The 27,690-nt window shown below is 40.3% G+C and overlaps 1 protein-coding gene across 1 annotated transcript; it reads right to left on the bottom strand.

Annotated features, from left to right (window-relative positions):
* Nucleotides 1-920: 920 nt before the first annotated feature.
* Nucleotides 921-19,584, bottom strand: LOC146308128 (MAM domain-containing protein 2-like). The gene is made up of 15 exons (XM_084746357.1): nucleotides 19,539-19,584; nucleotides 19,301-19,411; nucleotides 15,465-15,754; nucleotides 12,409-12,493; nucleotides 12,073-12,207; nucleotides 10,286-10,563; nucleotides 9,269-9,362; nucleotides 8,837-8,983; nucleotides 6,919-7,038; nucleotides 6,659-6,804; nucleotides 4,675-4,771; nucleotides 3,486-3,644; nucleotides 3,098-3,351; nucleotides 1,472-1,556; nucleotides 921-1,360 (listed from the first exon to the last, which is right to left on the bottom strand). The coding sequence occupies exons 1-15, from the start codon at nucleotides 19,567-19,569 to the stop codon at nucleotides 1,314-1,316; spliced, it is 2,079 nt and encodes a 692-aa protein (XP_084602483.1). The 5' UTR covers nucleotides 19,570-19,584; the 3' UTR covers nucleotides 921-1,313.
* Nucleotides 19,585-27,690: the final 8,106 nt, after the last annotated feature.

Genomic DNA, 27,690 nt, shown 5'->3' with positions numbered 1-27,690 from the left:
GGAAATGAGAAATACGTTATTTTAGTTTGAGTTAACACGTCATCTCATTGTTTTTATTTCCTCTGATCAGGCAAACAACATAGGACATTTTTAGGCCTCCTTCATAAATTAGATAAAATAAGTGCATTTATGCAGAATTAACAGGCTCTTGTTTTTTCTGCATATCAGTAAAACAGTATACACATTTTAAATGCTTAACAAAAGGAATACTGCAGAGAGGAATCTAAGATTTTCTTCCACAGTCTTTTATTTATTTTGGGATCCAAATAAAATCAACTGTGACCCACCTGTGGGCCCCAACCCGGTGTTTGGGAATTGGATTCAACTTCCAGTTTTCTCCACCTTTTGTCTGCCTGTCGTCCACATGCTGCCTTTGTAAGTATTCTTTCTATGTTCCAGCTCACAGGTGCATCTGATTTGTCTTGTCTTTCCCCCCTTCACTTCCTGTCGGGATGTAAAAGGACTATTCTGTGCACTTTCTTTTACTCTTACTGCTACAAATGTCCTGTACAGTCTATAAAACTATATATATTGTAATACTTTAAAGAAAAATAAACCTTTGAAATATTAATATTGGCCACCAAAAGGCAGCATTGTCACAGGTCAAGGTTTTCTTCACTGAGTAGTCTTTCAGACATTTATCTTTTCCATTCTGTGTCTGCCTGCACTCAGAATAATTTATCTTTACTTTCTCAGGCACAACTGTAACACATGAGAATTGTAGTTCTCACTTCCCACTCAGTAGGCCTAAAAATACCTGGAGACAATAACTGGATCCTACTGTGGTGAGTTACAACCATCTTATTTTCCTTTATTTGTTCTAATAATTATTATTATCATTATAGTTATTTGGAATGTTATTGGAATGTTTTCATATTTGTGTTGAGTTTCAGTAATAATACCAAAAAAGATTACATCAGTTTATCCTTTCTAAATGGCATTTATTGGCAGATCATGCTAAGCTTTTTTCCCACTAAGTGACAGTAACATCAAGTGCTGCATGCAGCTCAGAAAAGAAGAAAGAAAATAATGTTGAATAACCTTCCTGCTTTATTTGAGCAATGAGCATTAATCTAATGCATATAAATGTGAAGAAGAACACAGTTAAACACTCTCTGTTGCTACTGTGCAGAGAGAGGTGCCAACTATGATACAACTGATATGTGTTGCTCCATGAAAACAGAACTATGTGAAATTGTTCCCTCTTTAACCAACACCCCGACAAGTTCAGAGTGACATGTAGGAGTCAGTAATGTGCAAAAAAAATAATAACAGGGTTCATGCATCCTACACAGCTGCTCTCTGCTCGCCCTCTACTCGATCTCATTGGACGTTCCGACTGTGGCCATGATCTCCGATTCTGCAGGGGAATCACAGAGAAATCACCATGTTGCCTGTGCAGTTTTTTTTCTTTTCTCTTGGATATTTAATCTTTTGCTGAACGTATTTATATCCTGAACAGACTGTTTACCTGGACAAGGTCCACCTTCCAAGATAATGTCATCAATGGCGATGTCACTCCTTACTGATGAACCCCTGGTTGCTTCAAACACAATCTGGAACAGTGACACAAAGAAAACATCTTCTTGATCATCTTTTCACTGTGAGTGACAGGCAGCGGCGGAAGAAGTACTCAGATCCTTTATGTAAGTAAATCTACCTATAAAAACAATTTAAGAAATATGCCATCGCACATTAAAGCCCTGCTTTTAAATTCCTACTTAAATAAAAGTATATAAGTGTTATCAGCAAAAAATGCTTAAAGGAAAAATTCAGCACTTTTTTTGTGGATGTCCAGTCAGTAAAGCTGACTTCTCCTGCTACAAAATCTGATCTTCTTCCTACATTCAGTGATGTCACAGTGATGTCGTTTGTGTTAAGAGCTACAGACTATTTCAGGTTGTGTTTCTAGTCTCGGGAAATGATGGCAATGCTGGCTGTTATGTTTTGGCCAACAAGGTAACAGCTTCATGCTGGGGTGGTAATACACAGCAACATGGGCGTGGCTATTAGATGCTTGTGTGCAATGCATCCTGGTACATGTAGGCACTACTGGAATGGCTCTGCAAGCAGGTGAAGTCAGAGATATAGCACACACTAAAGAAGTTATGGGTTGAAGTGACAACATTTATCATCGACACTGACTGAACATCCACATGACAAGTGCAGAATTTTCCCTTTAAAGTACTGAAACAAAAGAACTTGTTCTGCAGAAAAAAAGCCCCAGTGACTATTATGATGATTACTTTGTGACATTATTAAATTGTTAATACTGATGCATGTGTAAGCAGCATTTTACTCATAGATATAGTATTTTATATCTGTGATTTTACTGTTGTAGCTACTTGAAGTGGTGCTACTTACTTTTCATACAGTTAGCCAGTTAAGTCGAGAGGAAAGAGGAAAAAACAACATAAAATTATATTATATTTTTGATTTTTCTGTAATCTCTTTAGACCTAAAATGTGACAAGTGGGCCCAACTACTGCTTACATCTTTAAAATGTTTTATATTTTATAATATTATCATATGATTTAATGTCTTGATCCTTCAGATAAATGTAGTGGATTATAAAGTACAATATTTCCCTTCAAAATGTAGTGGAGTGGCAGCATAAGGTAGCACAAGTACCTCAAAACTGCACTTAAGTGTGGTACTTGAGTAAATGTACTTAAAGTACATATTTTTACGTATTTTGGTTTTAGGATTTTTCTTTGAGATTATGGAATAGAATTAGATATTTGATAGATAAAACAAATTTTGATAATCAATCAATAATGTCATTAATCAGACAAGAATATTGAACACTCTCTGTTTCCAGCTTCTTAAATGTGAAGATTTTTGCTGCTTTATTACTTTGGTTGATGTAAATGTGAATCGAATATCTTTGAGGTTTTTTTTTTTTTGGACTGTTGACAGAAACTTTTCACAATTTTCTGACATTTTGTAGACCAAACACAATAATAGAGTAATTTATACTGAAAATAATTAGCAGCCCTACACAAGTTATTGTTTAAAAAACCCAGCTGTCATGATTGTCTTTCTGTGAACAGGCTGTAAATCTAAAACATTAGAAGACATTTTGTTGCACCCTTGCCTGGTGCTGGCTGTCAGACTGGTACTCCACTGTGGCCCTCAGCCAGGCAATGCTCTGCTCGCCGCTCCGTTGCCACAGCAACACATCCTCTCCATCCTTGTTGAGGTGAATGCTGAGCTGGCCCGTGCCTGAGCCGTACATGTGGTAGTAGAAGCGCAGACACTGAGGCCCCCTGGAGCCCCTCAGAGGGCGGGACAGCAGCCGGACGCTCTGACCAGGCCGCAGGGGCGACGCCTCCATGTACAGGTAGTATCCTGTCAATCAAAATCACCAGGTTTGTCTCATCACAGCTGTGAAACTGACTTAATGAGCTTGCCTATGTACTGTGTGTTTTTAAAACATGTAAGCAGGGTTTTTGTGGAGCAGAGGTGAAATGGGAGATCCTCACCGAGCCCCGTGGTGTGGTCTCCTCTTGGCCCGGTGTACGAGGTCGGGGTGGGTCCTCTCCTCCACTCCCAGTCAGCATCATCACTCTTCTTGTCCTGCGTGTAACCGCACAAACCGGCCTCAAAGTCACAGTGTCCTGGTAGAGGCGACAACATGGAACCTGCAACAGGAGAGTCAATTACATTAGGTAAGACTTTATTGTGACATCCATCCATTTTAATCAGCTTATCCGGGGTCGGGTTGCGGTGGCCCCATCAGTGCTTTTCAGCTGCTCCTGGGGGATCCAGAGGCGTTCCCTGGCCATATGACACACACAAAAAGCCAAAAAAATCCATCATCTGTAAAAAACAAAGGCCGCCTCTCAAACCGGATAGTCTCTTCACCCCTTGTGCCTTGAGATCCTGCTTATGAATATCACAAAAACCATCAGAGACAATGGACAGACCTGGTGGAGGCCAGCACCCACTGAGAACATGTTTGACTTCGCTGAGAATACAGACACAGCTCTCACTTTGGTTACACAGTAACCAGATGGCTTGCAGCATCGTCCCCAATACCCCATACTCCCATAGTACCCTCAACATTATTACCCAGGAGACATGGTCATAAGCCTTCTCCAAGTCCACAAAACACATATAAACTGGATGGTCAAACTTCCATGACCATCCCAGCTACCCTGCCAGGGTAATGAGCTGGTCTGCTGTTCCATGACCAAGACAGAATCCTCTTTGCTCATAAACGTACAAATAAACACTGTAACCTGGAAACGGTTGGTTGGTTGTTTGAATACCCAGACTGGCTGGAAACATCAGGCTGGGCTGATTTCACACAAGTTTGAATAAGTTCATTTGTTCACCACAAAGAGGTTTGGACTGGCCCTTGAATGCTTTGTTGTAGATCTTCCTTTATACCATGGTCCCCTTTACTTTTGGGCCCCAGTTGACCCCGCCACATGCAGTAGGATTTACTTCGAAGTTTTGGCAGTCATGGGACCCAGGTGTCCATTTAACAATCCAGCCTTGATTCCCAGATTGGATTTACTTATTCTCTACAAATCATGGCCATCATCATTATTTTATGCATTTTAAAATTAATTGTTTCAAACAGTTTGTTTTATAAAAACAACAAATTTAGAAGATGGTTATTGGAGCAGCAATTGCCCCGGTTGTTGGCAACACTTAAGTTTTTACCTGCTGTCAGCTCACAGTCTCCGAGGCTCATGCTGATGTCGTCCAAAGCCACAGAGCCGCAGTCCCAGAAGCTCTTGCAGGTGCTGACGAAAACCACCTGGGCAGCAAAGACGAGAAGTGTGAGCAGAGGCATAGTCGTCCGCTTCACCGTCCCAGAGGACTTGGTTCTTTCTTACGAACATTAATCATTCACAGATCAGCCCTGAAAAGAACCAAAACCACAAACACTCTGTTGTGGTTGTTGCTCAGTTTTTACTTTTGTTTGTGTGAGATTTGGAAATCCCTGGCGAGGAACAAACAAAATCATCAGTCAGATGCTAAGTGTTTTTTTTATTAAAGAGGTTCAATATGTGAAGCGAGGAACAAAGGCCTCGCGTGGGGAAGGCTTCTGGACCTCCTGGCATCCACATAAATGAATTCTCATCACACAGAACACGAGGATGACACTGTGTCCTCTAACAGCAGCTGATGAGTGAAGAAAAGAAGATCAGAACAGAAAGTGAAGCTTTTTATCAAATTACTACTGATTAATCTCTTTATTAGTTATTTCATCTGTTCAGCTAATCAGTTTCCATCCTGCATTTGTTTCATTTTCTGCTTCCTTCCATCATTTTTTTCCACTGATTCATGCCTTTGTTTAAGTTTTTATTTGCTTGTTTGTTCCCCAAATGGTTCCTAAATTAGCTTAAGTTTCTTCTGAAGTAGCTCACTTCCTTTTTATTAGCCAGGCCACTGGTGTAGCTGCAGTGCTGGTCGGTTGGTTCACCACTTCGGTGCTGAATGAAATATTTGGTAACATTTTATTTGACGTGTTGTACAAAGGACTGATATTACACAGTCATAACCATGACTTAATGCCAGGATTGGGAGAGTTACTTAAAAAAATGTATTCCGATATAGTTGCTATAATTGCTATATAATAAGTTGACAGCTGGTCTGTGTGGCCATTGACTGGTCTGTTTAGCTAATGTTAATTCCTGTTCCTGTCAATCCACAGTTGTCAATACACGTTTTATATTAAAAAAACAGATATTGTTATTGTGATTCCTGCTCACATTGACTTTTTTCTGTCCCATCAAAGGTAGAGCTTGAGATCTGTGCCCGATTCTCCCCAGTTTAGTCGTTGCAAATTCAAATTCCCTGCATGTATTGTCCCGGTCACTAAAAACTCCTACTCATTGCTCATTAAGAAAAATGTTGGGCTGCATTTGGGTTCAGGCTGAAATATGCTAATGAGGATCAGGCAAGTTTTGTTAGGATCGGGCCTCGACAGGCTCAAGTTTTCAGACATGATTAAAGCGCTAGTACCATGACTAATAGTGAAACCGACTCCCATCCCATGGGAATTCCTGTGTCCCGTGAACTTCCTGAAAAAAGGCCAGCCTCTAATGCACATCCCTTCAAATAAAGTGTTACCAAATATCTATTTAACTAACTTATGTTAGCATAGCTATTCAGGTTTTAATGCTAGTTTTTAGTGCTAATTAGATAATGTTAGCATACTAGCGCGTGCTAAACTGCAAACATGCTAATATATACAATGTTAGCATTTAGCTAAATATAAGTACAGCCTCACAGAGCTGCTTTATCATGTTTTTGTTTGTCCTTTTCTTCCGTCTGTCTTTTCTTCAGGTAGTTCTTTATTTCTCCTACTCTTCCTTTCTTTTTATTAATAAACATATGCATTCATGTGACTATTTATATGTTTTCTCCCTTTGTTCCTCTCTTCATTTATTTCTTTTATTAATTTGTGTGTTTATTTATTCCTTTACTCCTTCCTTCCTTCCCTCCATAATTCAATAATTCTTTGGCCCCCTTCCTCTATTCTTCCATCTTCCTTCTTTCCTTTTTGTATATTTATCCCAACTTCCCCCCAGGGATCAGTACAGTATTTCTGATACTGATAACTTTCACATGTCTTCTGCTTCTCCACTATTATTCACACTGATGTGATGTTTCAGACTGATGCTTCCTCTCCTCTGACCTTGGCAGGCTGTGTTGTCTGGAAGGTGACGTCTGTCGCGATCCAGATTCCTCTGGATTTCTCTCCCTGAGTCCAGATCTTCTCCTGGCTGCCGCTCTGCTGCTGCTGCAGATACACAGTGAGAGCTCGGTCCGTCTGGTTGAAACCTGCAGTTGCCAGAGTTATTTCTGGTTGGTGAGTCAGTAAAATAAATCACAGCACAATTCGCACTTAGGCACAAACACCAAGACACAGACGGAGAGCCTCTGGGTGATGCTCACCCCTCAGAGAGAAGTAGAATCTCAGGCAGTACTTCATGTTCCCGGCTAGAGTTGGACTGACCAGGTGGGTAACGTAGCCTGAGCGAGGGCCCAGCCGGGAGTGAGCCAACAGGAAAGACCCTGGAAGGAGAAGACAGCCTTTATTTTCTTGCGAATTCTCTTTTCCTCTGAATCTACATGCCATGGATGTTCCCATCACTACTCACACCTGGCATGGATCATATGTCAAAAGTTTTCAACAGGTTTTTTCCATGAGGACTCAGAAAAAGCTAGCCAACAGATAGACGGCCACAGCCAAATCGCTGGCTTACAGCTGTAATGGCTAACATGTTAGCAAAAAATGTACATATCCAGCAGACACGGAGCAACATTATCATCCAGTTGGAGTTGTGTAACCACCTGATAGATTTAAGTCCAATTTTCAGCTCTGTTTGATATCCACGACCTCCTTGGGTAAATATTGTCCTCTTTAACTGCAAAATGCTTTAATATGTTCACCAGCTAGCTACCCTATCTTTGTCCATCTGATGTTTGATGCTAGGCAGGTGATGTTTAGTGTGTTTTTAGAACATATTTGCTGAGTATAAAGTGCCATACAACCAAAAAAAAAAAAGATAAAAGAGGCAAAAAAGCTTTATGAACTGCAGAATCATCAAATAATTTACCATGATCATGGCTCTATAACCGTCCCCTCTATCATTTGATTCAGTGTTAAAGAAATAGCTCAGATTTTTTGAGGTGAGGTGGGGCACGTATCCAAAGTCACTGTATTACCCGTAGTAGATGTGGTGCCCTCAGTTTGGAGAAGCAGCAGGAATACAGGTGTAGGAAGATAAGCAATGCACTGCAGTGGACAGGGTCAGCAGCAACGTGTGTTTTATCTACGTAAAAAATATCAGTTTAGTTGTACACTATATTTTGAATATTTTTACTGCTTTACTTTGTCATCAGACTTTTCCAACAGGAAACTGCTGTGAAATAAGCCAAATAATGCAAACCAACCAGACTCCACTGGAAAAATCAGTAATTTTACCTCTCAGAATTTGGAGTAGCTGGTCTACCGCTGCTTTATTATGTTAGTTTGTTTGTATTATTTTGTAGTTTCTGTGGTTTAAAATGTCAGTTTGGATTCACTAAAGTCACTCTATAACACAAACAGCCTAACAAATCAAGGCAGCAGAAGACCAGCAACTATCATATTCTGTGAGGTAAAATTGCTGTTTTTACCAAAGACGTTTAGTTGAGTGAGGGACAGCGATATTTGGCTTATATAATAGCGGCTAACTGCCAGTAAAAGCTGTCTGACATCAAGGTAAAAAGGTGAAAAAGCGGATTTGGTAATACACTGACAACAAAGATTGACTGAAAAAGTAGTCTACCAATTTAGCGTTGTACTCCTGTGAAATTATCTGTCTCATGATGGACTACAACAGAGACAGTAGACACAACGATATCTTTTTTATTCCACACATAATTCTTCCTGATATCTGCACTACCTACAGTGCAACTCAACTTGATTCACTTACTTACAGATTTTGGTCAGTTATGCTAGTAACAGCTAATGTAGCTTTGAGTGTTAAGTAGAGTTGAGAACTGTGCTTCAGAGGTCTGGTAAGATCACTTATCTCTAACTCCACACATCCAGATTTTGTTTCCTTTCCAAACTTGTAGTTCTCCACTCCAACCGATGCGTTCTCAAGCGACATCACTGGAGTCAGTTTATCAGACCTCTAATAAGGGGATATCTTATCTAATCTTTACAGTTCCCTCCAGAGCCACAAAAGCCTCTAAACAACTTTTCTCACATTATGCAGTCCAACTCCACAAGACCTGTAAACAGACTTTGATGTGTAAAACTCATGAAGTTCCCATTTAATGCAGGTTTAAAATGAACTGAAATCCATTTCCAGTTGCTCACCTGCCCCTGTGGTGTGATCTCCGTTCCTAAATATGTTGGGCTTCACAGATACTCTCCTCCACGATGACCCCGTGAGCTGGTCCTGGGTATAGCGGCAATAACCTGACTCAAAGTCACAGTTGGCAATGGAGGGGTCAAATGGCGGCTCTGTGGGACAAACATACCGAATCAGCATGGCACTTGTGTGTCTCTGGTTTTAGGGCTGACACCATGGTGCAAACTTTGGTTCCACCCTCAGGACAAGTTTTTTGATCTGTCAAAGATCTCAGGGTTATTGCAGCTTTTATGGGCTTCTAAATCCATCAGTCCTTTTGGATGTTGAGGATGGTCACCCAGAAAACATTATATCATGCAGTAAATATGTCTGTTGTAAGGAGGACAGTACATGAGCCTGTTAAGTTTTAACAGCAAGTGACTGTGGCGGCAGCTCACCAGTGTCTGTGCTGCAGAATTCTGGAGAAAAGGAAATGTCATCAACTGCAACGCGTCCGCCTCTTGGACTGTTAAAGGCCACTTCAAAGACCACCTGGAGAGGCAGACAGACAAAACGAGACAGCCCGTCTTATGCATTCTATTGTGCGCACACAGATGTGTACCATCACAGAGACATAAAAATGTATGCACAACGTCGGTAAAATTTTGAGGCACAAGCACTGACAGTTCTTCTATCGTTTTGCACAAGCCGAACTTGGTAGATTCAGAGGCCGAAAAAGCTCCTGCACATTTTTAAAACAAGATGAAGAGCAAAGAGCATCTTTCAGAGAGATGGAAGAAAACAAAGAACCTTTCAAGTCTCACAAACCTGCCCACTAAAACCCCTTCACAGGTCATCCAGCAGATCTACCTTACTGCCCACAAGGTCAAAAACAAGTCTCACAGTGGAATTTCCACTTTTGTGAAACCTTCTTTCTAGTTTTGACTTTATTATTTATATTTCTTGGGTAAATACATTTTACTACATACATTTATTTGATGTCTGATGTGTTTTGTTTATCGGTTATTTCATCAACAATAATAATAATAATTTTTTATTCTTGTATTTTTATTTATTCCCTTGTCTTTCCAAAAAGACTGTTAGATGACTTCTGCTCATTCAAAACGCTGCTGCAAGCTTTAAGAACCAAGAGAACTGAACACATTACTACTGTTCTTACATCTTTACCCTGGCTTCCACTTACTTAATAAAGTGGAGCTACTAGTTCATAAATCACTCAGCAATCTTGGGCCAAAATACATTTCTGATCTCCTGGGAGAATATAAACCCAGAAGGGCCCTTATATCTTTAGGAAGAAGTCAAGTGGTAGAACGTCGAGTCAGAACAGAACAGGGTGGAACTGCTTTTAGCTAAGCACACAGATGTTGCTTTGTCTTGCTGTAACATCTGTCATTGCATACAGCTTTAAAATGCTCTGCACATAAAAGCTGACACGAACGCTGGTCCATACTGACCTGTACAGAGTACGGTGCCTTCAGGTCCACCTGCACAGGCATCCACTCCCCAAGCGTCCTGCTCCAGTCACTCTGGTTCTCCGGCCCCGCCCTCCACAGCTCCTGGTACTGACCCAGTTGGTCCCTGGTGTACACAGAGAACAGATTCCCTCTCTCCTCGCTTCGCTGGTACTGAAAAGTCAGGCAGCCAGACATTGGCACCGTCGTCATGGGAGACACCAACTTGGCCACTTCTTTAAAAGTCTTGGCGTAGACGGAGTCCACGTACATCAAGTGACCTGAGAAGGAGTCGGGTTGTGACATGCAGCCTCAATGACCCTGATGCAATTTGGTTAAAGGTTATAAGCAGTGTTTCAACAACATTTAAATAACTACATTCAGTCTGAAGCAGGTCCTAATTGCATGTTTATTATATTCAGTGAAATGCTGTTTAAGCTGAAACAGGGGAAGCTAGAAATTGTTCTCTCAGGGGAAGCTTAGAATTTTCAATGTTGAGATGTCTCTATTAAATGAGGTCTGACATCCTAACAACTACTACAGTTTGGTGGCTTGGTAATCTCAGTCTAAAAAACTAAAATCATACATACACCATCCTGCTGCTGTAAATACTCAGAGCAGGGTTTCCCAAACACACTGGTGTGTCGTGAGGCAAACCCAGGTGTGCACTGGGATTTTGTGACAATCATACATTATTATTACAACATACGAATGTTGCGAATTAATTTTTAATTTACTGTACCAGTGCATTGTACACACAGAAAACCTATACCCTACAGAAGAAACCTTATAAAAGTTTCCATCAAAGTAAGCACAAGTTTTGGCCATTCTCAGAGTTGTGGGAATTATTAGAGTGTGACACATCAAAGTCCCTGATTGATTGACAACTTATTTGTTTCCCACCTGCACTCTAGGAACTCTGCATCTGATTGGCTGGTACTCATTTCCTTTGTTGGTTAGGTTGGTTATTGAGGCTATTTTGCACAGATATGAATACAGGTGTGCCTTGAGATTCTAGCTTGCTCTTTGGTGTCCCTATGGAATAAAGAGTTTGAAAACCACCACATTAGAGTATCAAATGTGTATTAATCCACCACTGAAAATAGTCCCCAGCAAATAGGAGTGATGTTTGCTAAAACCCACAGCTGTTTTAGGAAATTAAGGAGCCTATATTTTACAAATGATACCATATATTTGTGATGTGTTTTTCACAGATATACATCTGTAGTAAGTAGGATTTGGCTTAGTCAGAAGGTAGAGAAGCATTGAGAGATAAACTAATGTATTGTGGTATATATCATGGTATTTATACAAAAAATACAAAAAATATAGTTACACCAGGCTTATCTTTTAAGTTGTAGAGTAAATGTTAACATAACTAATAGAAATTATGGCTAGAACTATGCAAAATGAATCCCTGGTTGTAGAAAAATGAAGAAATAAAGAGTTTTTCTTAAAGGGTGACTCTATTTTTGTTCTTTTCCAGCTTTTCCAAACAGAAACTCTCACTTAGCTGTTAGAAAAAAAGTGGTGACATCCCCTCCCTAAACCTAGGGGGTTTATCAGTAGAAACATGATCAGCACGTTCAAAAACAATTTTAAACAGGCTTAAGAAAAAATGCAGTTTGATGCTAAAACATACAACCTTCGACCAAAATTTGATTGTATAGATTTGAATACACAGTAACACCACTGGGAAGCTACAGAATGATAAAAAAAAATTAACTTGCTCTTATTGTCCAAAATGAAAATCTGCAGGATAAACAAACCTTTGTATGAATAACACTCACCTGTCTTGTTGTTGTACGTGTGGTCATTCGGTATGTTGTTGTGAAGGAGCTGGACTCCTCCCCCCACATACCAGTTCACGTTGGCGTTCCACTGGTTACTGTATCCACACAGATGAGAGTCCTCGAAATCACACTCTGGACACAGAAAAATTAAAAACCATCAGCCAACAGACCAGAACAGATTATGGGTGTGGGCGCAAAAGGCTTTTAACTTGATAAAGCGTTAACTGTGTTCATGTGTGTCCGTGTGTGAGTCCAAATGTGCGTATGTGACTTATTTTTCTTCTTTGTGTTTGAAGAAAGAAGTGTGAGTGATGTATGTGTGAAATAACTGACCCAGGCAGTATCCGGGGTTTATGTGGATCTCAAAGATGGCCACGCTGCTCCCAGCGCTCTGTCCAGGTTTACCTTCGATGACAACCTAATCAGCAACACATGTTCAGAAACACACATATGGAGTGACACAGGCATGACATCATAGCAGGTGAGTGAATGCACGGAGGGTCAGAGAGAGTGCACGCATGATTGCATGGGAATCTAATTTACTCCCAAAACTCTGGTGAGCAGCAGGTTTGCTTTAAAATTACTTACAGAGAAAGAAAAGACACACAGAGAGGAAAAATGTTAAAACATGAGGTCACTGCTTGGACATGCGAGTGTGTGTGGGCAGCGGGGGTAAATTGTGCTTATTTAGATGAATAAATGTCATGATTTTGGTCTTAAAAAGAGCATGTTTTGTGTTAAAAACTGTGCAAACCAGGGTTGGAAATATGGGAAAGTTTCAGGGAGGAAAGACACGAGCTCCCCAGAAAGCAAGAAATTTCAGGCGAGCTCTAAAATACTGTAATTTTTGGTGCCACTGTCTTTTCCCCACATACATTTATAATTCCTCTAAAATTTAGATTACGGAAAGAAACACAAGACAGTGTTGGCAAATAGCTTCAATGTCACAAGACACGCTTGTGTCCACCTGATGAACGTACGTCTAATATTCATTCCTGTTAGATCTAGTTTGGTCTCCACCAGCTCCTGAGAAAATGTCCAGGTAGATTTTAAAAAGAAAGGCTTGGGTAGGTTAAGGAATACGTCTGTTGCTTATTTAAGTTCATGTATGTAACACATGTAAGTTAAATAACTTATGCAATATCTTACAAAAGAGTCAACGTTGACCTTTGCCCTTCACATGAAACATAAACCCCGGCTTCTTGGATAAAAGTCCTGTGTTTGTTTGACCCATCCATCCACGCCACCTCCTCCATACGTGGACTTTCTCACTCTTTACACTACGCTACCTGACACTGACGGCCCAGTAAGATATAAGACTAATGGGGCGCCTCCAGAAGTGATGCTAGAGGGGTACCCAAAGTGTCGTAGTTTGAGGCACAGGGGCCCCAACCAAGCTGCTATATTTGACAGGTTGGGAGTGAGAACGGGCTGTTTTCATAACTGTCAGAATTTTGGAAAATCGAATCGTCACTTTTGTAGGAAGATATGGCCATGAGAATATATTGGCAGATTTGTGTTCGCTGACAGTAAATAGCAGAACATTTTATCTGTCGGTGTTGTGTTTAATCCTCTGACATATTAATTTTTCCTCCTTGGTCTGCATTGACAGATGTTTATGTGCTGAGGGGCCCATCATGGCACAGACCCGACTTACAATCACGTAGGTCATAACCCTGTCAGAGTCAGCTCTGCCTCTACATATAACATAAACACGTCCCGTACTTTTCGCACAGTGTTTATATAATGTGTGTGGGTGTATACAGCTCTGTTTCTCTCCACACAATTCGTACTGGCCTCAATTTGGGCCTGCATGTGTTATGTCAACCTACATATGTCTCTTCCTCTCAACAGCAGGATGAGAAATGTTTTCTGCACCTCCCCTGTGTTTTTAACTGAAGAGGGAGGGAAAATCAGCACTTATAAGAACTCACTGCTGCGACACGGAACTTGTAATCTTTGATTACTTTCAAAAAGTAGTGAATAAACAGTAAATTAGTCAGCCCCTCTATGATTTGGCAAGTTTTTTAGCGGGGATTGCTGCAGCCTAAAATCCCTGATTTCACGTCAGCTTTTCTAAAAAATTGCGATGCATGATGCAAAGTTTTAAGGCATTTTTTGCAATGAAATCAACGGAGCAAGAGAATATAGCAAAAAAGGTTTTGATTTTTTTGTATGATTCACAAATGATCAAAGGCAACTTACCGGGGCAAGAATAAAACTTCATTCTGTTCCAAGTGTTCTAAGTAACTTTACCAAAAAGCCTCAGGATTACAAAAAATACAAAATATGCTTTACTAAATAAAGCGGGCACGCTCCACAAAGAAGCCAGATCTTTTTGGAGCTCAACATTAAATAAATAGAGAACTGATAATAGACCATAACAATGACAAGCCTTGAGTTATTTTCAGTATTTGTAGTGAAATAAAAGAACAAAAAAATAGTAAATAGGCCTATAAAATGTTGAAGTTTGTTCATTGAGATGTACCTGTATGACATTTGCATGGGGGACGGCTATGATTGGTGGAATTGGTCAAATTTGTGGAAAAGCTGCAGAGATTGGACAAAATTGCAGATTAGTTAAAAAAAAAAAAAGACGACTTTTTATTTTCTTCTGCAGAGAACACCACAGTTATGTTGCTTATGTGCCAACAGGAGAATTTGTTTTTCAGTTGAACTTTCTTTGGAACTTGTTTCCCTCTGGGAGACGTTTTCTGGTAAAGAAATTATTGTCTCTACTTTGGAGATCACTGAAATTTAGAAGCATTTCTTGTGAAATTATGGCTGTATTCTTATTATTTTGCATATATTTTTTGAAAATGATATTAGCTTAAGTCTTTATTCTAGAAATTCTGAGATTTGAGTTTGGTATGAACTAGAAGTCATGGTTCACTTTTAATGTTTAGACTTACTTATTTTCAGTTTTTATTTTCTTTTAATTGTATTGTCAGTTTTCAGTCATGATTGGTTAGGTTTAGAAAACAAAGCTTCTTTATCAGATTAAGAAAAGGATCATGGTTTGCTTCTGCCATGTGGGTGTAAATAGCCACAATGCCTATTTACACCTCATGGTCAGCATTGTTAGTTAAGAACACCTGGATGTTGATCATCTTCCTTTACAATTTTGTTACTCATAAAATTATGATTTTTCTTGAATTTCTTACTGTAATTTCAGAACATTTTAACTTTATTATAATAACATTTAATAACATTTATTTTCAACATAGTGGTCAAAATCCTCATTCATGTACAAAACTGAAGTTATAGTGGTGCATAACTGCTTATTTGTTTTACATTGTGTTTGTTAGGTGTGTTTTGAATGATTCCAACAATTTAGTGAGTTTACATCCTTATTTGCCTATGATATATCAAGACTGAGAGAGTTTTACCCTGTAGGGCTCAGTGTTGTTCTCCAAGTCCATGCTTGAGATGACCCAGCTGTCAGAGGGCGTCTGGCTGCTCCACAGCGGCCTGTCGAAGCTCTTTCCCTCCGTGCGCTGCAGGACCTCCAGGCTTCCCGACCCGATGATCTGGTAGACCAGCCTCAGACAGCTCCACTCGCCCTGCTCCAGAGCCGGGCTCAGCAGGACCCCTGTGATCTCGCTCTGTGGCTCTGCATCTCCACTTATCTCGCCATCCTGGTCATCGGTCGTGACTGCATCCACTGCGACAAAGCGTCCTGAAAGAAAAAGGTACATGGGATTTAGGGGAAAAAATTGTAAATATTATTGCCGTCAAAAAAAAAAAAAAACCTGTGTGATTTGAAGGACAATATTTTGTTCTTTCTGAATTGTCATGTGATGAATTGTAGGCTAATATTTTGTTGGCACTGTCCAAAACCTGATGTTAATTGTCAATCAAAACAGCCAACCATATTTCTTCCATTGTTGCTGAAAAAGTGATAAAAGTTAAAATATTCCATCCCCCTATAACCCACTCAGGGATCCCTGTTGGTCCCTGGGCCCCAGTATGAAAACCATGGACTGAAAAACAAATTTGCTAAGAGCCCCACCAGCTGTGTTGCTAAAAACACCAAATGATTTGACTGTTGATCATTAATTCTTTACAGGCAAGGTTCACATCTGTGCAGTGATCTTCTGTTACCCTGGACTCTGGATGAGGTAAGGTATGAGGCTCTGTTGTGAAATATCCGTCTTTACCCTACTGGGTAGAACAGTAGGGAAGAAACATGCTAATAACTGGAAAATCAAGACCCTCTGACTTGGTCCAACAAGAAATCCACCTCAGCTGCCACCATAACAGTGACTTTTAGCTTCTTTTCTGCTCCAGGGGCCTCTGAGCTCCCCTCACTGGTCTGTCATTTATTATTTGTCCGTGTGGATTGCCCTGCTGCCCCGGGGCACCTATATCTTGACAAACACATGTATCCAAACACACACACACACACACGCACACACACACACACACACACACACACTTGGGATGAGCTCATTTCACCTTCAATTCAAGATGTTTTTCTTCCTTTTTTCCCCTATAAACTGCAATTGTTTGCAAATGTTTTACACATTGAATTCATACTTAATCAATTAATCACAACCTTGGCACACGCTCAAACCGACGTGCTGTCTTAATTTAATGAGTGTCAGTTCCTTCTTTGGATTCAGAAAAAAGAAAGTACATAAAAAGTGCTTTATACATTTAACATGACTTCACCTCTCTTACATCCTGATTGGTGCAGACCACAGACCACAGAAATGGAAGAGAGGAGGGCTGACAGATGAGAGCAAATGAGCAAGAACTGAGCACGCCATTAACGCGCCAACTACACTGACCTTTTTAGCAAGCTGTCGGCAAAAGCAACAAGGAATGGAAACAGAAAAAGAGAAAGGGGTTGATGTATCCCAGAGGGAAGACTGACAGGCTGCAACAGCAGAGCAATTTCCAGAGAAGTACGAGCAAGAACCATGGTGGGAAATAAAGTCTCAATAAGGACTTTTTCCTGGCTGCAGATACAGCAGCTACTGGGCACTGGCATGCTTGGAGGAAGTCTGACTCACTAATCAAATGGATGCAGATGACAGAGATATTCATCGAAATAACAGGCAATAAATTAAAATAGGTCTTTTTCTTTTAGTAACCACTTTGCCACTTGGTATAATGGTGTTTGTGGATTACAGAGCTAACATCAGGATGTTGTTAGCCTAGTTTAATGTAGAGACTGGAATCAGCTAGCCTGGCTCTACCCAAAGACATCAACACTTCCAAGTCTCAAGAATTAATGGATTGTATCTTGTTTGTTTAATCTTTACGTAAGCAATCACTTTGTGCTTTTAGGAAGAGTTATGCCCGCCACTTCAATGTGGCATTCCTGTAATTTCTCTCCTCAACCTCACTTTGATGGCACATCTCTAGAGAGTCACTGTAGCTGTTGTTTGACAGGAAATAGTTCCAGTGCACGACCCTTTTTTTCAGTGATGGCATTCCCTGCCCTTCCATTATCTGTGTGTTACCACTTTAAAAATCCCAGTCGCTATGGGAAACAGCCTCTGAGTTAGCAAGCTACATGCTGAAAATGGCAAGTTACCCTAACCCTTTAACTTGTGAAGTGGCTGGATTAGCGAAAACACTCAATTACACAGGAATCCATCTTGCCAGGCTTCAAATTATGCATTTGTGTCTGCACCATATGTGGTGCAGCCAATCAGCATCCTAGGAGGTGACTACTGTCAGCTACGGGCGTGGTGTTAGGTGTGACGACAACAAGAAGCATCCATGGAACCGACTCATCTCAAGCAAACAATGGCAGCTCCTGAAGAGGTTAGTGTAGATACTGTGTTATCTGAAGCTGGAAAGTATTTACTAATTGAAAGAAGAGCAAAGATCTGATCTGATTGGCTGAAGTTAGCCCATATGAGGCGTGATAGACAGATGCTTCATCCAATCACCTACCAAGTGTTTTCTGAAAATGCATGCCATTTTCAAAACAGCTTTTAAGGACAGCTTCCCAGATGGCATGTCAGGTTACCAAACCCTAACCGGACATAAGAACATAAACAGCCTGCTAGGCTAGCAGCTGTTTTCTTTTGTGGAAATTTAGCCATTTTAATACCAAGGCTCACCTCCTCACAAGCAAATGTTCCACCCAAACAAGCTCACCCTGACATCATTTTGCAGGGGCAACATTGCTGCATGACGATGGTGACTTGTTTTGAAGAAACACAAACAAGCCAGACCGTTTTTTCTCTATGGCAGAATGATCATGTGTGGAGCACATTTCTCCAGCACTAACACAGCTTTACAGTTACCACTACACCAGTAGGTTGAAGGTTAAAGCTAGTTATGATTTTGGTGTTAGTTTAGAGATGTTTAAGTTTATTGATAAATCAGCACACTAGAGAGCCAAAGGTGCTCTTGCCCAAAGATGGCTGCCTCCTAGGATTTGGATATATGGATGTGAGCCAATCTATGCAGAAAAACAAGTCCATTTAGTAGCCCTCGGTCTAGCATTGGGCCAGTGCTGGCATCTGGAATCTGACCAGTACTTGGACTAATTATGGTGCATCATTCATTCAAATCAGACCCGCCAGATTTAGGTGTGTTATTTAAAAAATCATTAAATTTAAGGATAGTTTCTGTGTGGCTCAAATCAAGTCACAGCTCTGGGAGAGTGTTTTGTAATATAAACATGACCTCCACCTCTTGAAAGCAGGCCTGACTTCATGTCACAATTAACGTGACAGGATCCTGCTGCTAGTGCAACATGAGACATCTGTCTCCGGCCAGACCCTCAAGATTTTGTGCATGGAGTTTGATCTCCAAAAATGCATTTTCATTATGAAATCTCTGTACAGATACAGCTGTTGGCAAGAGTTGTGTCACGAGGTAATCACAGTTATTAAATCATGTAGCTACAAATGACTTGATTTGCATTCATGTGCTGGCTTTGATCATGTTACAGAAATAGAGGCTGAAAGAACTTAGAAAAGGGTGAATACAGCACTCATCTTTATCAGCTGCAGTACCAACCCAGCGAGAATGCCTAAATCTGTTCTTTCACTCGCTCCAGATGTTTGTAGATGCTGGAATCAATGCAGACCAGATGGATTTCTTTTCACCAGAGTGCTTCAGCGGCAGCACCAAAACATCCCAGCTAAACCTGCAACTACTACTAAAGGAGCCACAACAAAGTCTAAACTAAGTACAAGCCTCCAAACTGAAAGTGTTTTAAAAAAATTAGAGGACTGAAGATGCTCTGTCCCAGTACCATCTTTGTGCAGAGTCCAGCTCGTAAAGTCTGCGTCTGACGTGTATCCGCAGGTGTTGGACTCAAAGCTGCAGGAGCCTGGCAGCAGCTGGTTGTGGGCTTGGATGGTGGCTTTGAGCACATGGAGAGAAAAAGGGAGACGAGAGGGGGAATGGTAAGTATGAATCATAGCAACTGGCATCAACAGAAACATGCCCTCATGCAGCAACACTGGCAGGACCGTTAAGAACATACTCACCAGCAAAAGTCAAGAGGTAGAGTGGAAGCATCGCAGCTTTTTGGTGAAGTAAAGTCAACCCTCAGGTGAAATAAGAAGAGCAAAAGTAGGTCTTATGTTCACATCCACAGTTGTAAAAAAAAAAAAAATACAAAAAGTTGCAAAAAGCAAAGTTTGTGTTTGAAGATTTCTCTTGTGTGTGTCGTCTGAGTGTCTCTCCAGCTCACAGACTGGCAGCACACTGCAGACTCTCCGTCAGGAAGTGTGTGTGTCTGGAGAACAGGGCAAGGAGTAGGAGGAGAGAGTTTTGAGAGGGAGAGAGGGAAGAGGAGGAGAAACAAGGTGAATGATGAGCTGGTGGGAAGCCAGAGAGGGATCAAGGCAAAGAGGGGGAAAGAGAGGATTGGGGAAAGAGGGAGAGAAAGGATGGCTGTGGGGGGAAAAGAAGTGAGAAGTAGAGAATAAAGTTAAACTTGACAGTGGTTATGGAAAGAAAGGAGAGTATTTAAGGGGTGAAGAAGGTGTCCTCCAGAGTAAAACAACAGCACGATCATTTGCTCCAGCACTTTAAACAGCTATTCAGTCAGACAGCCTCAGTGTTCACAGCACAGGACTTGTTTGGTCAAAGGTGTTTCCATCTCCAATTAAATTCCCAAAAGAAAAAAAAGAAGACAAAAAAACAAAACAAAAAACACCTCAAGCAAGCGCAAAAATTTCTTTGCAAAATTGAGTATTTTTTTTTTCAAATTTTGCCTTGTAATGTGATATTTTGAAGTGCATATAAAACAAGGTAATAGAAACTCTGCTACTGTCAGTATAAAATGTTTTAGAAGAGTAATAAATTTTAATTTTAACTATGGTCAATGCTGTTCATTCGACTCCCCACCCAGTTTTATCCTGCTTGTGGGACCAAATCATAGACTTATAATAAAACTAGGCACTAGGATGCCAATATTTTCCAGTGGCCAATCGCTGTATGGCAAAAAAAAACTGTCCCACTGGCCCAAAAAGCATTTTCCCCCATAGGCCACAATTATTAAAGAAACATCTATAAAACTGTTGACGGGACACCTCGAACTGCAAACAAGGTCAGTTATGACTATTTCTAATAAGAATTTTTAATCCATGGAGTGAGAAACTTCACCGAAAAAACCTATTTAAAAATCTTTCATCACAGTGTAAAGTGGGGCCGCATATTCAGTGGGCTGTATAACCAGGAAGTAAACCCAGAAGCTAGAACACTTTATCGCCATTAAATTCTACACATGATCCCTCGAATATCGCAAATCACATCACAATTTGCTATATCAGTCAAATATAATCGCAATCAGATATTGCAACTAAAATGCAACTAAAATATGCATCATAGCTTACTTCAGTGGCTTTGCACCTTTTCCTCTAAATTCTGCTGGTGGTTAGTCTTGAGTCTCCCTTGGTTAGCTATAAGCCTCATCCAAAAAAAGAAAACTCTAGGAGGAGACTCCAGACAGAAAATCAAGCTTTTGGGTGCAGAGATGTTGACCCCTGCCTTAGAAGTATCAAGTACTGATACCCAGCCCTAAATGTGATATACTTACACAAACTGGTCTCCTACCAACACTTAATGGCTTCTTTTAACAAGGACCGCAATATTTTCTTAACCGTAACCAAGAGGTTTTAGGTGCCTAAACTTAACCATTGAAGTGCTCTGGAACAGGATAGCAAAAAATATCTGGACAAAATATCTGTACTTTTTCCTTATTTTAGAAATCTTACTGCTACAGTGCACAGTAACATTTTAGACAATAGTTTGCTTTCAGCCCTTTCCTCTTTCAGTGTGACAATGCCCCCGTGCACAAAACCACCTCCGTCAGTTGGTGGTTCTCCCAGCCAGCCTGCACAAAGCCCTGATCTCAACCCCATCCAGCACGTTTAGAAGGAACTGGAGCACCAACTGGGAACAAATCCCTGCAGCTAGGTTCCAAAATATTGTGGAAAGCCTTTCCCACAGAGTGGAGACTGCTATAGCAACGTGTTAATAAATATGGCGTTGGTGTGGTAGCACATATGTGTGTAGTGTATGTTATCGAAATATTTTGTGTATGTGGTACTAGAACTTATTGAAAACATGGACGATCCTATCTGGAAGTGATATATGGTGGTGAGTCAGTGTTTAAGGAGAGGCCCGAATACACAGATAATCTAAACTGTGTTTTACAAACCTGCAGAGAGTAAAAACATTTTGCAGCCATCTAAAATATTTGCCCTGGCTTCAGGCTTGAACAGCTTGCAGGATTTCTGTATTTGTGAATAAGCACATTTGGCAATGCTGCTTTTATCCTACATGTGCACCTAGCGAAAGTCTGCAGACATTTCCAAGCAGTTTCCACTTGTTTCGTTTAAATTTGAAGGAACCATGTGGCACGACAAAGACAAGATCCTGAAAGACTAATGAGTTTTTAATAATGTGACTCAAATTTAGGGACAGGACTGACTCCCTCATTACGTCCATCTCTAGTGCTATAAATGTGACTTTTTGATGAGTTCTGGACACCTTCGCTCCAGCGTCATTGCTAAAGGGGCCGGACTGAAGAGGTAGAGAAGGAAAGAATGTGGCATGTGTGCTGTATAGGAGAGACTGGCTTTTGCTGTGATTTTTTATGAGGCAGAACTCTCATCCACATTTGTGATCCATCTGTCAGACCGTCTTTCTCTCCCTCTGACTTTTTCCTCCCTCTCTGCTGTTGTGTTGTACAGTACATGGTTGAACCTCTGTCTTTGGATGTCAGTGTTTTAATGAGGTTTCATGAGGTGGGGAGGTTGATTCTCCCCTGATAATCTCCAGAAAGCCTGAGTGTAGTCGTAAGTGTCCTTTCTTCAGGAAATACTGATGATCTGAATCATTCCCAGCTGATTTTTGAGAGAAAAGGATCATTTTCAAGTGAAACACTATAAAATGAACAGTGAACAGTGAGTAGAGTGGAAATAATCTTTTTGCCAGCGTCCAATTGTGCCCAGGGATTTCTGCATTTTATTCTGTTCCAAGACAGTTTTAGTTTTCAACTGTTTTTTATTTACATCCCTCATCTGTTTGATTTCCTGGTTGTCTGCATTTGCGTAGACAACAGCTTCAATAAATAACTGAAGGGAGCCAGAATGTGTCATGTGCGGTGCACGCAGAAGTTATTGTGTTTGCATCATGATACAGTTATGACGTGTTTTCTTCAGTATGTGATTTGCTGCCAGAGGGTTCAGCAGGTTATATCCCTGTGGTCATCCACCCATCCACTGGGATCGTCCCAGACCACCGCCTCACCCCAACAACTCTGAACAAACAACACAGAATAGCTCATATTGTAAGATATGCAATGAAAACATGTGCTTGATTTCTCTGTTAAGGGAAACATGGATAGAAGTCTGTTTTTGCAGAACAAACCTGTCTCAGCTAGTGTGCTTTTACTCCATCTGCTGGAAGCATCAGTAACAGTTCATAGGCTAATGATCACTTATAAGTAATTTGCTATGGCAACCCAGTGTTCTCCACATTAAATAATAGATCATTATTTGAATATACATGAAAAATATGTAACATATCTATGAAACTGTGAGACAAGAGATCAGATGCACCAATTGATGGTTTTAACCTGTGATTTTTTTTTGCCCTCTCATGTATGACAGCTTCCTTAATGATCTGTTTCATGATGTTGACCAATAGGAGCACAGATTGCTCTCCACTGCACGACTGTAAAAACAGCGAAGCAAAGAGGAATGATGTTAGAAGCGAACAAGACAGCCGGGATCATAAACACTTCTCCGGACGCCATTGTTTGTTTATTTTCTTATTGTACTTAGGTTGAGCTGTGCTCTGAGCTAAGTGCTAATGTCAGCATGCTAACATGCTAGCAATGACAATGTTAACATGCTGATGTTAAGTACAATGTTTACCATGTTCACCATCTTCCTTTAGTGTGTGCTAAAAGTAGCTAATTAGCACAAAACACAAGATACAGATTAGGTTTACAGAAGTGGCATTAATTTAATTAATTGTAGGTACCTGAAAGTGGCACAAGATGGAATGTCAGGGTATGAACATCTGTACCAAATTTCACAATAATCCACCAGATAGTTATCAAGACGTTTCATTAAAAGCCAAAAACGTTAACCTCATTGAGACGTTAGAGTAAAAGTCAGAGTATTGCCAAAATCAGTGTCATTCATCCTGAGGGGATCATGAATGTCTACACTTTTTTTTGGTTTGTTTTCGATTAGCTCTAATATTTTAATATTGATTTACAAAAGAATTTATCAATAAATGCCGATTAACCTTTACAAATTCACATGGATGATTAGCTCATAATTAATTGATGATTATACGAGCTGATTGAGAAACTAGTCGGTAAGTCGGTAGTGTCCTAAAGGTTAGAGAAGGAGGCTTGTGACCAGACAGTTTAATATTCTTGACCAGCAGGAGAAATCAGGGGGTAAAGTTAAAGAGAAGCACTTGCCCCTCTTTCATTACCACCACTGAGGTGTCCATGAGCAAAGCCTTTTAACCCCTAACTGAGACCACAAGTGACACACTCAGTGACCATGAGATAAGAATAATGGCTGTACTGGGCAGTGTGAATGCATGTAACTGAGTGAGTGTGGACAGGGTGTTACTGGAAAAAATAAAGCCCTACCCTCAGTGAAACTTTCCTCGATAAATGAAGGTAAATAACAACAATAAAGTTTTACTTAGGTATTAACACCATCCTGTTAAAAAGCGTCTGCAAACACAGGCCCTAGGCAGGTTTGACTTGAAGCCATGGCTTTTCTGTGTGGTAAGAGATAGCTGTAATGGGCCGTGATAAAACATTAATGTGCGTTAATTCCAGTAATGGGTTCGGTCTGTGCTCAGTGCGTGCTGTATAACTAAGGACAGAACACGTACAGTATACCTTCATCCATGTATGCAGACTGGGCCACAAAGTATTGATGTCTTCTCTGGAAATAGAACAGCAGTGAATCGGACCAGAAGCACGGAATATAGGCTGTGTGACATGAGTTAACGCCAGCAGCAGAGTGATAATGTTACCTCACACGCACACTGATGATGACCTATTTCTGCATTTTGTAGCTTTTTGATTGGCTCGGGACTTTAAAAATGTGTCACACACACCTCCACATTCACCCAGAGGTTCACAGGCTGGATTTAATCGTGCGGGCTGCCTGTGTGGGATCAGAGCTGTGTGGCTGCAAAGATAGCAATAACAGATTGGATGCCATGGTTACTACTCCACATCACCACCATCACAATCCTTCGTCATATATTGTTGTCACGGTAACGGCTGCTCCGGCGGAAGTGCGCATGTGACTTAGGTGAGAAAATGTTACAGGGGGCTCAATAATGTGTAGACACACGCGTGCCCTGTTGAGCTGCTCTACCAGGCCTTAAGTGACACCGAAACGTGACCGGAATATTGTGCCAGGAGCCACGGGAACACCGCCACCTCCCTGCTTCACACTCCACCCTGGACACTCTATATCACTCATGGTCTGTTACTATATCTCCTATCATACATGTCAGCCTAACAAACAGAACAACAGGCCTGGAATTAAAAGGCTGTGTGATTTTTTACACAAAAGAGCAGAGGGCAAAACAAAAAAAAAGGGGCAATCTGCATTCATTTGCATTTTAATTTGAAATATCTGATTTTATTGAAGCTGTTTGCTTTAAAATACAAATTAAGATGTGTGTTAGATGAAGACAGACATGTGAATGGATCAGTATTCAGTAACTGCTGCATTAATTTCCATAATTAATTACCTCATTAGCATATGTTGTGATTATGATAAGACATTAATAAGTTCAAGAGCACCTCATCAAAATCAGAAATGATCTGAATCCCTGATCATCTATGATTTTCCCAGAACCAAACTAAAATTGCCATTAGGTTCATAAATAAGTATGATACACATGCTGTAATATGTGAACTTTCCTGTTTCCTACATGAACTTTTTCTCACGATGTTTTCTGTTATGAATTGAGGTGTGTTCCAGTGTGAAATTTAAGGTGAAACTATGACCACATAAGGGTGACGAAAAGAAACATTGATCACTCATGAAATGAAAGGAGAACATACGTGTGAATGTGGTATTACTGACGTTTGGCATATTTGGCAGGGTGTGTCTGTCTGTCTTTAAAGTAACCCCAAACATGAAGCGTGAAGTATTCAAGATCGCAAACATCTGGACAGCTCACGGAAATGGAAGGCTATAGATTTTCTCAGATTCCTATATCCAGCTTTTTCTAAGCTGCGACTCTTTTGTTCAGCCAAAGGTTGTCACGCTCATTTATCTATATTCACTTTAATTTCACGTCTGGAGAGGAACATGTGTATCACATGTGTTTGTGTAGCCTACAAAACAAGGTGACAGAACCAAGACATCCATAGGCCTGTTTTTTCTTTTTTACATTTTGATGTGTAATATATGGAAAAGATCATGTGTTACTAATAACATTAACAACATTCTAGTGTCACTACTCACTACTCAGTCCACTACATGATAAGTTTACCATTTTGGAGTGCTGTCTGAATGTATAGTGAGAATTATTATACCCTATATAGTGAACTCCCACAACATACCATGAAAAGCAGTGTACAGTGGTCACTATTCAAGCACTATATCCCATCATGCATTGCACTAAAAGAAAAACAACAGTAATGATGTAATTAACAGCACCAGGGGTAATGTCCAAAAGTGCATTTTTTCTGTATGAGCTCACAATATAGGCCCAGTCCTTTCATCAAGCGTAACTGTGAACATATTGGCATACCCAGTGTTCTCCACATTAAATGACATAAAATGTCAACGAAAAGAAATTATTTAAAAATAAAGAAGGGCATAGTAACCTCATTCTATCTAAATAATTCCTGAAACTATTCATGTTTTTTTCAAACACAGGTGTTCCCAGTGGAACATAATATTCTTAAGTATGTTTTCATTTGTGTATAATCACATGAAAATAAGAATTGCATTTTTGTTACCTCAAAATGAGCTCTTTATATCTTCAGAGGATGCGGGTCCTCCTCCACAGTGTCCACCATATTGCACTCATATGTTTCTCCAGTAGTCCAGAATGGTCAAACCAAATGCTGGCTCGAGAAGTTCCTACACAGAAGGGAAGAGTGGGACAAGGTGTTTGCAATCTGCAAGGTCACTACTGGATGCAATAAATCATGGATCTGGTCTCTATGTGCACAGTGTAGTGTGAAGTGTCCATTTTAAGAGCTTCATGTCTGTTTATTTCCTGTCAACAATATAGTTATGTTACCCTCATTTACAAACTTCATCTCTGACATTTTTCATTTTTACCTTAGTTTCATGACTTCTCATAATTAGCTTGGTACATTATACATTATTTACCAGTAGTTTTGTAGTGTTTTTGAGCATTTTAAGAATTACCTCAGTGTCAATCAGTTTAGCAATTTTAGCAAGCTCACTAGCATTGTCATCTCAAAAAACAAACAAACAAACAAACAAACAAACAAACCCTCACCAAAAATGTCCTGGCTTGTCTTTCCAATGTTTCAACAATCACCAACAGACAGACAGACAGCTGGGAGAAATGGGGTACAAAGAATATTTCCTCCATGAATTGAAGCTAGCTAGCTAACGTTGCTAACGGTTAGACACTGAGGTGATTACCAAAATGCTCCGAAAGACAAGATACAGAACAAACAGTAAATACCATTAACAATATGTTCCAAGCTAGAACTTATTGTAAAAAATAACATAAAGTTGAAAGTTTGTAGGTACAGGTAACGTAGCATTGACACGTGCAGCTCGAAAGTCACACTACAATGTGAAAGCAGAGAATTAAGGAGAACCTTGTGGGGGGATTAAGCAGAAGGGAATACAATGTCCCTATTAAAGCTGCTCAGTCAGGCCACCCGTTAACAGAACTAGCTAATGGGCTAACAGACAGATAAAAAGGCACCTTTTTCACAGCAGCCATTGTAACGTTAAATAATGTTAAACACAAGCGTCACTAATATTAATTAAGGTTCCGTTTCGTTCAGGTCAAACAGTCAGGGTGCTGCTATAGTGTATGCTGCCTCACTGGAGAGACTGCTGCACTAAATGGACAGGGACCTTAATTATTATCATTGGTAACACCTGTGTTGTTTCATACCAATATGGCTGCCGT

The sequence above is a fragment of the Lutjanus erythropterus genome, chromosome 20 (assembly GCF_056507025.1).
Source record: "Lutjanus erythropterus isolate fLutEry1 chromosome 20, fLutEry1.hap2, whole genome shotgun sequence".
NCBI lineage: Eukaryota > Metazoa > Chordata > Actinopteri > Lutjaniformes > Lutjanidae > Lutjanus > Lutjanus erythropterus.
This window is presented reverse-complemented; position numbering and strand designations above follow the sequence as displayed.

Excerpts from the sequence above, each read along its gene's own strand:
- LOC146308128 (XM_084746357.1), bottom strand. The coding sequence starts at position 19,569 with ATGCTTCCACTCTACCTCTTGACTTTTGCTG. Across the intron at positions 12,208-12,408 it reads AAACCCCGGATACTGCCTGG|AGTGTGATTTCGAGGACTCT; the intron begins GTCAGTTATTTC and ends TTCTGTGTCCAG. Across the intron at positions 10,564-12,072 it reads CACGTACAACAACAAGACAG|GTCACTTGATGTACGTGGAC; the intron begins GTGAGTGTTATT and ends ACTCCTTCTCAG.